The following is a 13,159-nucleotide window of genomic DNA, read 5'->3' on the forward strand; positions in this document are numbered from 1 at the left end:
CTTCCCTGCTCTGAGCGCTCAGCGCTGCTGGCAGGGGATCCGTGCTGATCCCGGGTCAGGCCCCGCACAGGGCGGGCTGCCCCGCCACTCACCCTCCCCAGGGAAGGCGGGGAGAGGAGCCCCGGGCCCCGGGGGCACGGGCAGCGCTTTGGGGCGCTCCGAGCATCGTGCCGGCAGCCGGGAAAGGCTGTGCGGCACCGGCCTGACCTGGCCTCCGGCGCAGGAGCCGGTGACGGGACGCGGCGCTGCCGGGGTCTTCTTGCGGAGCAGGAGAGGGGCTCTGCGGGACGGGGATCCCCAGCGCTCAGCGTTTGGTCCAGGACTCGCAAGTCCGGTGCGCTCCTTCCCCGGAGAAGACCAGCGGCGCCCGGGAGGCGAGCTCCGCTCTCCGCCCCGGCAACGCGGCGGCTGGAAAGTCCCCGGTGCCGGGCTCCGGCGGGAGGGCACGGCCGGGCTCCGCGGGGGCCGGGAGACCCGCGGGAGAGCAACCCCGTGCCCGCCGGCGGGCGGGGGACGCGTCCCGGGGAGGGCGTGCTCCCGGCGGAGGATGTGGCCCGGGGGGGGGGGGCGGAGGGGTGAGTGGTGGGGGGTGGAGAAGTTATAAATCAGCGGGGCTGGGGCTGGCTGGTAATTGATGTCCGCGGGAGGTGAAGCTGGCAGGGCGGCTCGCTGCGGACACTCCCTTTCCGCGGGCCGGGGCGGGCGGGGAGGGCTCGGGGGCTGCTGGATGCGGATCCCGCGCTGCGCCGCGCCGTTATCTCCGCCACCGCGGGAGGAGCCCGGGACCGAGGAGAGCCCGTCGGAGCCCAGCCGGCGCCTCTGCCTCTGCCTCGCTGCCGTCGGCAGGGGAAGAGCCCTGCGTTCCCGCGGGCAGGACCATGCCCCGCCAGCTGCTCTCAGGGACCGTGCTGCTGGGAGCTGCCCTGCTGCTCGCAGGTAAGGGTCCGCCGGGCCCCCCTGCCCCATCCAACCGGGCTCTCCGCGACGTACCCCCAGCGAAGTGCCTCCTCGGCGGTGCATCCCGTGCCCCTGCCGGGCCCCGCCGCACCCCGCTTGTTGGCTGGTGCCACCTGCCTCCCCTCCGCCCCTCTCCCCTGGGCAGGGCCGGGGGAAGCGATCCCCGCTTTTCAGAGAGTCGCGAAACGCTGCATCCCGAGCGGTCGTTAGCTCCCGGATCCCCGGCAGCGTGTCCCAGGAGCGCCCCGGGAGCAGCGTTCCGGGGGTGCTGGCGGTGCGGAGCCGCGGTTCCTCCCGTCCTCCGGGCAAGGCGGCGGTGCCGGCGGGAAGGCGAGTCTTTCCCGGGCACGGGGGACAGCCGTTCCGGGAGATGTCCGAACCGGTGCATCATGGAAAGAAAGCACGTCTTGGCTGCAGGGCAGGGTTCTTTCCTCCCCGCTTTGTTTCCAAATGTCAGCCTCTCCCGGTTCTGCCCGTGAAGCTGAAAAGGTGCCCGTTTCCTTCGCAAAAATCCATGTCCTGCTGCCTCCCTCCCGGGCAGGACGGCGGAGCATCGGTCGGGGCTGCCTGCGGGGGATGGCCGCGCGGGTACCCGGCGTGGGTCTCTCAGGAGAGTGGGATGGAGCTGCTCTCCGGCGCCTGCATCCCGCAATGCTGCCTGTGTCGGGATGGATCAGTGCAAATATTTGCTTTTCTTAATCGAGTTTTATTTTACTTTGGGAGAGGACCCGTCTCTGCTGGATCGGAGCGCCGTGGTGGGGAGTGCGTCCCTGCGTTGCGTTGCTGGTCACCTGAGAGAAGGGGTGCTTGGGGGCCAGGCAAGGGCCGGTCCCACGGGCGCTCATCGCACCGCAGGCCCGCTGACCTGTGGGGCTGCCCCACGGGGCGGATCGGCGACCCCGCAGCCCTTCCGTGCTCGGGCTCCCCATGTCCCGCACGGAGCTCCCAGGTGTGTCCAGGGGCGCAGCCGTGGGCAGCTTCCGCGCAGCATCGCTGGGCCTGGAGGGCGGCGGGGAGGGGGAGCAAATCCCGGGTGGAGAAAGAAAAAACCGAGCTCTGCCCGGGGTGGGTTCCGGGGACAGTCGCCGAGCAGCGCGGTGTTTCTGCAGCTAGCGGTATGACCGCCCGACCCGCCACTCTCCCCCGCGCAAGTGGCCAAGGGCTCGGTCTGCTCCGCACCGCTGAGCCCGCGGGAGCGGCCCCGGTGCGGCGTGGTGCCCGGCGTGCCCACGGGAGCGGCCCCGGTGCGGCGTGGTGCCCGGCGTGCCCACGGGAGCGGCCCCGGTGCGGCGTGGTGCCCGGCGTGCCCACGGGAGCGGCCCCGGTGCGGCGTGGTGCCCGGCGTGCCCACGGGAGCGGCCCCGGCACGGTGCTCCCCGGGCGCTGCCCGTGCTGCCGGCCGGCGGCAGCCGCGTCCCGAGGCTGCCCGGGAGGAGACCTGGCGGGGCCGCTCCGACGAGACGTTTTCCTGCTCGGGAAGTGCTGATTCATCAACTTTGATATAGATATGTAGGTATTCTTTTTTTTTCTTTCTTTCTTTCTTTTCCCCAGGAAAGTGCTAATTTCCCCAAATTATTTGTCTCTGCCAAGGAGGTTCTCATGCCCAGGATGAAATAGGCACAAGCACTGGACACCCACCCTGGATACAGGAAATGTGGGTTCAAATCCTTGCCAGGCTTCCTTCACAGCTTGAGCTTGAACTTCTGTGTCCCGCTCCCACATGGGCTCCTGCAGTGACCAGCGATGCTGGGGGACTGGCTTCCTCTTTCCTGTCGGAAAGGTTTTCCATTGTGCAAATGGTGGCAAACCCACTGCCCAGGGAGAAGGTGGACTCTGAGAGCCAGGGGCTGTAAGAGACCCTAGTTCACCTTCCTGTTCCAGGGACTGTCAGTGACATGTGCACTCTAGACCAATTTCAAGGGAAAAAAATTGGCTTCTTTAGGGAAAAACCTGGTGCTCTGGGTGCTGGGCTGTGGGGACGTGCATCCTGGGGTCAGCTCAGGTGCAGCAGGTGCTGGAAAGATGCTTTTCTGTAGTTTGGCTGAGTGCCTTTACCACACGTTTGCTAGAAAGTCATAACCCACCCCCCCCACCCCCCACCCCCGCTGCAGCCCCCAAATATACAAGAGATTGTGTTCCAAATCAGAATTTAGCCTTTTTCAAACTCTTGGATTTTGTTCTTTTTTTTTTTTTTAATTAAAGAAAATCATCCTTGCGCAGCTTTGTTTGGACATCCCAGATGTGTTGATCATGCTTCTTCTGGGTCAGTGGTAAAACTCTCCATACTTGCCTTTGCACAGAACATTTCAAAGTTATTTGTGAAGTGCTGGGATGTTTTGTACCATGCTTCTCTCTATGGTTTTTTCCCATTTCACCCTCCTTCACTGCCTATTTACCTAAAATTCTTACTCAGGCTTTCCAGCACTTCCCGTTTCAAGCATTCTTGATGAAACTTGATTCATCACCACTGTATGGTCCACGCTTGTAATTCAGTCTCTGCAGGTGTCTGCTGAGCTTCTGCTTGTTGACAGGTACTGGAGGAGATTGACAGAAATAGTGGCTCAGGAGTTACTGGAGAGCTTCATAAGGAAGCGACAGAAGGAACTCTTTTAGCTTTTATAGATCTATTTAATAATTTAAATTTCCCCAAAGCAACTTGTAAACTAGAATCCATGAGAATCTCCATTTGAAAAACGAGATTAAGGAAATTATGTTTCTTTGACATGCGAGTATTTGGCACTTCAGCCCTTTTGTATTTCTATGCACACGCATATTTTGACTATCGTGGGAAAGAACAATTCTTTTGTCTGTGCTTTACATGGTACTTGCATATGTTTCCTTTATAGCTTGTATATATTTATTCCACAAATTATATTGCATATATTTATGCTAAAGACTGTACACATAATGGTCAACATGAAAATGTTGTTGCCATATTAGGTTCAATCTCCCAATCCTAGACTTTGTTATGACAATAATCTTAATCGATAGTGTTTGGGAATGTGAAGAACTGGGTTTAAACCCCAAAAAGATCAGATTCTGCAGCCTGGATTGAGGATTATGTGGCCACATTCCCAGAAACATAAACTGATAATTTGGCTCTATTTCCAGCTTTCCACACAGAAGCAATACTTCACAAGTAGCAGCTAGAAGATAAATAGACTCTATTACAATGTTGTCTGTGGACAGTGCTATATGAATCTCAGTTATTCCAGGTGGAACTAGATCATCAAAATCCCCAGCGAACGACGGACTTTTCAATTTCATGGTCAGCTGGAAAAAATGAAGGAAGAAATTCCAGGTCAAATCTAATCAGCGCTGAGGTTAATTTCTTACAATAACCAACTTGACTTCTCTGAAAGTGCTATTCACATGGAAGCTCATGTGTTAAGGTTTCGGTCTGATTTGAGTACTCAACTGTAACAGCTGCACAGGCACACAGCTACAGCAGTCTAATTTGGGATTGGGGCTGGAGAGCTTGATGGACCTGCGTTTCCCGCTTCTTCTGGATCTTCATGGAAACTGGGCTCCCTTAAAAATTCCAGACTACATTCACATAAGGCAGAAGAGTTAGACCCTGTTGTATAATATGTTTTTTTAAAAAAATGTATACATGGGGTTTAAGTATCAAACTTTGTGTCATTGCTAAAGAAGATCACATCACTTACTGATGTTCTACTAGACAGGTGGTTTGTTCCACACAAAGCTAGATTTCATTCTCTTACAGCTGGTGTAAATCTGGAGCAATTCCTTTGGGCTAGGCTAGCATCTTCTAGATTTACGGTGGAAAAATTTCCACCATTCATGATGGTGGAAATCAGGACTTGGCCTGTGCACTTGTAAAGATCTTCATATCCAGAAGCACCCAATACATTTAAAACTCTAAAAACTTGCCTTTGTGGAGATTTGAGGATTTCTTTGGTGGTGGTGTGGGTTTTTTTAATGCGAACAATAACAAACAAGCTAAGCCTATTTTTTGTCAGATGCTTCAAAGACTGAAACCAGTAGCCCTTCACACTGTGTGGGTGTATAGGACAAAAGGAAATTGTCCAGATTTTCAGGACAGTTGCTGAGTCCCTACACTTTAATGTGGTTTGGAAACTTCAAGCACAATGTTTATCAACTTGCTAGTTTTCATGTCTGACTGAGATTGGGAAAGGAAGAAGCTCAGCAGATGAGGGTTAAGGTTCGGCATTTCAGAAGTCTGTGTCCAGTGCGGCTGTGGTGGGGCTTTATCAGCAAACTGTCCCTTTGAATCTCCTGAAGTTAGGGGCTAGGACTTCCTGCTGCAGCCCCACAGGGAGAGGAAAGCGAGATGGCTACAAGAGTAGCTTTGCCATGAAGCGTAGGATGCCCAGCTACCACAGCCACCTCTGCTCTTGGAGCCAACTCTCTCCTATTGGTGTGAAAGCAAACTGCAAACTGCTCCATTCACAGACATGCTTTATCTTTAGATCTCACTTCCCCCACCCCCAGCAGTCTCTTTTTGTCCTCTATCAACATTTGTAAGATTGTGGGGAAATGTTTCTGCGCATATTTGAGCATGAATTCCACCCAGGGACAGCATTTCTCTCTGCCCTTGTGATGCATCCTTACTACACATACTCCTGCAACTGAGAACCTACCTTTCACAACCATTCCCAGTTGGGAATGGCATGACTTCTTAATCCACTACGTGGGGACCATTCATCCTAAAATTGGTCCAGTGACTGTCAGGAAGGCACCCACACAATTTTCTTCTATCAAGGTGCAGAAGTTCCTGTTTCATTCCCCCATGGCTTGAGGTCAGCACTGCACAAATCCTGACAGTTAAAAGTTAGATATGCTGCAAACAGCAGTTTGAAAAGTGAAAATACAGGCATTAGTTCTCTCTCCAAAGCCAAGCATGGCACAATATCATGCCTTGTGTGACTGGCAGAATGAATTCGTGCTGGAACTAAGCAAAGCAATAACAGATGGAGAAATACAAGGGTGTGGGGAAAGAGATTTGAAACTATACATTTCAGAGGTACTTTTGTCTGAAACTTAAGTCTTGAGCTATTGAGATACATGCAGAAACTTAGACTGGGAGTGTGGATGACTGTTTCTTCTGTATTATGTCATATTTGGCATTTGGTTGGAGTTTTTTGTGGCACCGTGGGTGGAAATGTGCCAGCCTAATGATGAAGAGGAGGATGATTTTGCTAGTGACGCATCTGTATTATTCAAGACTGTTATAGATGCTTGTGAAACAGTTAACATTTATTCATCATCTTTCCCAGAATTTTGTTTGGCTTATACTAATAGAGAAGCAAAAGATTCACGTTCACGGTGACCCGATTTTACTATCTTTGTTTTTCCATCAAGTCCCAGTTGATTTTCATTACCAAAATCAATTTGTCCATATCCACAATGTCAAGTCATCCCTGTAACATGTTTAGACAGAGCACAATCCAGCGTGATGACATTGATGCTGATTTCTCTTTGCATGATTGCAATACTTTTCTAGATGGTGGAGTTACTCTTACAGTTCTCTGATACGTGGCACTAAGCACTCGTAAATGCAATCTCTGTTAAATCATATTCCCTCTTTTGGACCCCTGACCTTGAAACAAGGTGCTCTTTGCCGTTAGAGTAGCTGAAGGATGGGGAAGTGGTTAGAGGGAAGCTGTCCCTGGGACTTCTATGGGTTGAAGATTCTGTGGCAATGATGTGGTGAAATTATTTCCGTGCCATGCCCGGAAGCGGGGGTGGAGCGGGCAGGGCACGGTGGCCCTCGCAGAGCCGCGGACCCTTGAGCAGATGTCTCTGCTCCTCGGAAGTTCCCTCGGGAAGCCTGTGCTCTGGGAACAGGACCCCCTGCTTAGTGCGTGGGGAGTGGCGAGGGATGAGTGTGAGGGCGTTTCATGAGAGGAATTTCACAATTTCACATAGTTCGCTTAAGCATCCTTCCTGTGGGATTCTTCCCTGCTACCGAGCAAAAAAGGAATTCTCCCCTTTTGTTCCCATTGTCATTCTTCTGTGAAAAAACCTCTCATCAGGATCACCATGGCCTAATGTTAACAGAAGTGTGAGAGTTGCCATCCTGGATCAGACCAAGGGCTCTGTTTAGCTCTATGTCATGTCTCTGGCAGTGTCCAACATCTGATCTTCAGGGAACGTTCAAGGAACCTTGCAAGAAGTAGTTGTCTTATAAAATTCTTCACAGAGGATCTTTTTTTTTTTTTTAGTCTGATCTAAAATCCAGTATGATTTACTAAGAAACTGTGGGATTGAGGGTCAAGGAAACTAAAATTAGTGTCTGCCAAAATTTAAGTGTTGTCTATGTTTATGGCAAATGGATATAAAATAGTGGGATTAAATTGCATTATACTGTATAATACAGAGAATTTTCTTCTTCTGTTGTGCTGGTAGCATTTGGGGTGAAAACCTACCTTTCTTTGTTTCATGCAGTGCTATAATTAACATTTGTTGTAATCTATTTTACAAGTATTAATGATTATGATTTCCCAATGTAAACTGAGTCATAGGCAAGCTTGCCAGGAGCTTTCTGCTTGTGCACCTACCGTAGACTTTGTGGTTTAGATGTCATTGAGCTGCAGAATGGGTTTAGTCTCTGGAGCCATTACGAGGGAATCCTCTGTGCAGACCAATCTGGTTCTTCTCACTTCTCTAATTTAAATTGTTGTGTCGCATTAGTTATTTTCCCTTGTTTTGAACTCAGGGCTTTTGCTCATAGCTCTGTTTTATAGGTTAAAGTAGGGTGGATGGAAAGTCAGTTCCCGACTTTTTTTTTTTCTTGGAGCGTTACAAGACAGTTCAGCCGTAATGATGGAGCATCGGAAATAATAACCGCCAGCCTTCAGCAAAGTGGAAATCCTGCAACTTTGCTTTATGTTTTCTTTTATTTAGTTCCTAATTTATTTCTGTGTGCACAGCTTAATGAGTAGCACAGACTCAAATGGATTTGATAGGCCTGTGTTTCTTGCTGAGCTGGCAAGTTACTGGCAGGTAGGCAGTTTGTCTGCTTAGACATCTATACGAAATAGTCTTCCAATTCGGTCCTACTATATTGCCTAATTTTTTCCTGTCAAAGAATCTGTAACAACTCTTAAGTATCAAGTTGGTAAACTGAATTTGGTCAAGAAAATTTACCCCCTTAGTCTATATAGGAATTTAAAATTATTTTTGTGTCTGGTTTTAGTGTACTTTCTTTGTCTTTATATCAATATTTTTCTACTACATTAGTTAATGGAATTAACTTTTCTCAAAAATTATCAGACTGATGATTATGTGCTGGGATCTGTCCCGGTGGAATTAGAGCAGAGGCACAGTGGTTGCTGACACATGTCAGTAAGGGATAGAGTAGATCTGATGGCTCACAGACGTAATACGGCTAGGGCTTCCTACACTCCGATGTGGCGCAGGCATAATCGGGTGTGGAGGCGTGAAACCATACTCCTGGGTGAATGCCAGTGGCCGATCACACAGTACCACTTTTGGATGGGCAGGGTGGAGTCACAACCGCTCTTCATCCACAATGGCCTGAGCAGGGACCGGCACGTTGGGGTGGAGGGGTGTGTGAGCCACACTGACCTGCGCTGAACGTGGCTGTGATAGTATCGCTACAGCCTAGCTCTGTACGAGCAATCCTTGCTGGGAACAGCCTCAGCAGACCTGTTTTTTTAAGCTGAGTATTCACTCTGTGATATTTCTCTTGCTTTTCTCAACACACACGATATATATGTGCGTTTGGCCCCCTTGGTCTGGTTTACCAAAGTGATGATCCCATGAGGGTTCATAATGGAGGCGTTAGGCTGTGCATTTGGATTCACATTTTCAATTCCATATGCTCAATGGGAAATAAAAAATTTGCGATTATGGCTGGGTTTACTTCTCTGTAATTTTCTCCCTATATAGCTAATGAAATGAGCACCTTTGCTAGGCTAGATAGTGGCAAAGGTGCTCATTTCAGATGTTAAGTTTCTAGAGTTATTAAAATTGGATGGATAAAAGAGAAAACTTAAGATTTTTTTTTTCTCAGGTTCTCTGAATGTTAAATTTTGAAATTTATTTTTAATTGGCATTATGTAAAGTTCCCATGCTCATGCACAAAAGTCACTTGGTGACTTTAGGGCAGACAGGACACAATGTTTTGACAAGCTGGTGGAGCAAGTGCCTTCAAGCAGGTGTTGCATGGGCACAGCACACTGAACTGTGTGGCCTTGGCTGCCCAGGTATGATGGAAATGGTCATAATTTCAATTGGTAGTTACTGGAGCCACATTTATTTCAAATAACCAACTGTCATTTCAGCTTGTTAAATTTCTACATATAAATTTTTAAGTGGAACCCCCCCAGCTGCTCTTTAATAGAACAGCTTTACCACAGGCTTCTGTAAGCACTGCCTGACTTAGCTAGGACAAATACTGGTGAAATATTGGCAATTATTGGAGAAATACATATTTGTTTATATTTACAGCTATTGACTATATTGGCATGGTAGTGTGTACTGCTCAGAAGTGTTAATAAAGTGCTATCAGAATTGTACTTGCTCTATTTTTAGCTACCGGGTGTTATGCTTTGCCTCTATAACATCTAATCTTGTATCAGTGTGTATACACATCTACAGATAGCAAACACATACATATAGTAAATAAACTTTTATCACTTGCTTTGAGATCCAGAACTGAGAGGGGAAGACACACTTGCTCAAATAATAGACATACACATCTTTGTGTGTCTGTGAAGACCTTTCTTGGGCGGTAGCGTATCCATTTGCCCTGCTGACTGATTTTTGTTTCCAGGGCATGTAGTCAGGGTCAAGGCATTTTAGTCTGCCCACAACTCTTCTAATCTACTGTGATAAACCTTATGCTGTTCAGGCTCTATTACGATGCTGTATCATACAGCAACCCAGCTTTCTCATCTATTAACTTATTCATTTTCTTGGCTGACTGTTATGTCCTAATGGTACTTTAAATTCTCAAATTATAGTTGAGATTAATCAGATTTAAGCATTTGATCCAGAAATCACTGGGCACGTGTTGCAGAACATCAGACTGGGTAATCAGAATGCCCCTCTGAACCTGGAAGGGACAAATCAATGAATTGGTTATTTTTATGCATCAATGTGTACTTTGTAAGTAAATAGCTTCCAACAATTTTCTTGATCTTGAAAGCCAACAAGAACACATTTCAGTCACAACAGAACCACGTGTGAGTTATAGTTCTGTTGAGGAGTGAGACAGCTTGAACGGTTTCTCCTGCCCTGAGCGTGTTCCTGTTTGCCAGCTGTGTACCAGGCTATGGACCAGCACACACAGTGCCCCTCTGCACAAGGGCAAACAGGAAACAGGGACAAAGCTACCTTAGAGTCCAAGAACCTATGTCTGTTAACCCTTGCAAGTCCCCGTGGCCCTTAGTTGACCTGCATAGTGCTGCTTCGACAGAAATAGCAGTTTTTCCTGCTTCGGATTATGAGCTTGCTAGTGTGGACAATTGTCGATGTCAGCTTGGGACATTGGCATACCTCGTTGGTACCTCACAGATAAACTGTCTTAGTTTCTCTTCTGCATATTTTAGGTGGGATGTTTGGATTTGCTTCAGAGAAGTAGTATGAAATTAGGTGTATGAAGGACTGTGAGGTTTCCTTTAGGATGGGAACCTAGATGGCATCTGGAAGACCTGGAGATACTGCTTTGAACCTCAGGTGGGCTCATGGTTTGGCACTGTAGGTTTTTCCTGGAGGCTGTTTCTAAGTACAGGCAATGGAGATGGTGCTTTTACCTCTGGGTGCAGGAACCAGACTGCGCTGCTTGCTTTGCCTGTGCCTGAGCACTAGAAACCCAGGCAACAGAGATGAAATAGGGGCTATTGCTGCTGTGGAGGGGGAACAGTACCTTCTTGCAGTAGCAGTTCTTCCCAGCCACCAGCAGTCACAGAAGTAGAAAGCTTGATTATCCAGTGATCCCTTCTCCCACTAGCCCTCTGGCAGGATCAGGCCAGACTTTTGCCCTTCAGGAAGGAAAAAACCTAAGTTTTTTTTTCCAATAGCCACTCAAATTTTGAGACAATTCTGCCTAGAAGTTTTCTTGACTTATAAATGCAAGTATTGATGCTGATGGGAATCTCAGTGTTGATTGAACTAGGAGGACCTTTTGGTCAATATTTCTCCTTATGGTCAGATGTAAATCAAAACTTTAAATGTCTCATCAGAGTTGACCACAAGCTCCTCTTTCTCTCTCTTTTTTAGAGTGATGTGATGTGATGTGATGATGTAATTGGAATTATTATAGATAGGTACAACTGTTTGACCAAAAAAAGTTATATTTACTCACAAAATGGCCTGAGGTAACTTTGGAAGATTTGGTAGCACAACAGTTGCCAATAAGAGGTCTGAAATAAAGAAAAATAGCAATAACACAGATTTCTTTACCAAATGGAGTAAAGCTGTATGCCCCATATGAGGTTAGCTGGTGGCCATGTTCTGGTTAAGGTGCTGCTGCAGATCAGAGTCAGCTCATTTTCACTGGAGACGCACTGAAAGTCAACCCACTGGGTACAACAATCCTCCTAAGCGTTTTGGCTGGATTCGGCAATTGCTTATTAGTTACACACATGTGGGTTTTCCTATTCCCTTCAATGGGATGACTCATAAGGAAGTGCCCATAAGCAAGAGTAAAGTCTTGGGCCACACGACCCGTGTTTTAAGGAGCACAGAAGGGTGAAAACCCTATTAAGAAATCATGTGCACTCTCTTTCCAGTTCAGGAGTGTCCTCTACAAAATACATTTTTGCTGAATGTGTTTGAATCAGGAGGAAATGATATTTGATGGTAAAAACCACAAAGGGTCAGTTATGTTTAACAAGCCTTAAAACACGTGGAAATCCAACAATGACTGAAACAATTACTTCATGATGGATAACTTTATTGCCCACAGATGGCACTTTAAACCCAGAAGGTCAGATTCTTTGTATACACTGAAGTTGCAAAGATAAACTGATCGTTCTCCTTAACCTCTCATTGTGCAGGTGAAAAAAGATTAGTCAACATGTTCAGGATAACTGGAGTGGTTGGAAGACAGTCACTCAGCCTCAAATTATGAAAAAGATGTTAAAAGTAAAGGCTACCAAACCTATTAACTTCAAGGAAATTTCTCATAACTTCTAATTTATTTTTTTTTTAAACTAAACTATAGAGCTAGCTTTTGAGTTTACTTTCTTTAGTCAAAGGTAGGAGAAATTCAAAGTTTATAAAAGGAAATTTAAAAGTAGAAGCTGGAAAAATCAGAATGGAAATAATAATCCAGAACATATAGTCTCAATTTGAGTTCAACCGACCTATCCTTTTAAGAGAAATTGAGGGTTAGCCTAAAATAAGTGGAAGGCTGATCATGTGGGCATGGTTACTCAGATGTCTGTAGAATTGAATTCACACATCATATTGGAAAATATATATGCATAGTCATTCATTTTATCTTTTTTAATTACTTGTAATCAGTGGTTTTGGTTAACAGGTAATTAAAAATTTTGTTTACTTCATTCAGGAAGAGCATCGCCTTTTTTGCAAGGCAGAAAATAATTGAAGAAAGTTTAATCTTTTGTTCCTTTGCAAATTACAGATTATACCCTGTATAAAAAAAAAAAAAAAAGTCCTTCCCTTATTTTAGAGTGAATTGCTAACTTTTGCAATGTAGATTGTTTCCTCATTAATGTTTTTAAAAACTTTTGCAATCTAAATTAATGTTTGCTTATTCATTAAGCAGCCCTATTGACTGACTTTCGCATATATCTAATAAGCCTTCCGAAACAAATAGAGTATGCCGAAAAAAATCACCCCCTCCCCTATGGGAGGAGATTCCTCAGTTATCAGGATTAATTAGTTCTCTTGTTGTCACATGAAAAGAAGTTGCACCCCTCAATGTAGGTCAGTGTGAGGGTAGGCTGCTGATGGTCGCTTAGTGACAGGCACAATGATAAGTGAACGCGTCCTGTTGAGCCATGACCCTTCAGAAAAGACAGTGTCAAGTAAAATGCTCAGAGAAGGTACACAGAAGGCATAATCCACTTCTAAATATTGACAGTAGGAATTTCCCTGCTATTCTCCTTCCTTTTTCTTTTCTGGTAAACATGTCAAACTCTATTGCGTTTGTACTCTGCATCAGTTTTGAAGCATTTAAAAACGTAAGGAAGCTAATGACCCATGAATAGATAGGATGTCA

At 47.0% G+C, this 13,159-nt stretch overlaps 1 protein-coding gene across 3 annotated transcripts in view; it reads left to right on the plus strand.

Annotated features, from left to right (window-relative positions):
• The first annotated feature begins 319 nt into the window (after positions 1 to 319).
• FLT1 (fms related receptor tyrosine kinase 1) overlaps positions 320 to 13,159 on the plus strand; it is a 116,077-nt gene continuing 103,237 nt past the window's right edge. The window contains exon 1 of one of the 3 annotated variants that reach the window (XM_075742083.1): positions 320 to 334. Coding sequence is in view for 2 of the 3 variants with exons in the window: in XM_075742082.1 (XP_075598197.1) it covers positions 879 to 936 (58 nt within the window). In the remaining variant the exon portion in view is untranslated. Of the gene's footprint in view, positions 335 to 625; positions 937 to 13,159 lie in introns of those variants that run through there. The other 2 variants (XM_075742082.1, XM_075742084.1) reach the window with 2 other exon arrangements.

This window comes from Balearica regulorum, chromosome 1 (genome assembly GCF_011004875.1).
Source record: "Balearica regulorum gibbericeps isolate bBalReg1 chromosome 1, bBalReg1.pri, whole genome shotgun sequence".
Taxonomy (NCBI): domain Eukaryota; kingdom Metazoa; phylum Chordata; class Aves; order Gruiformes; family Gruidae; genus Balearica; species Balearica regulorum.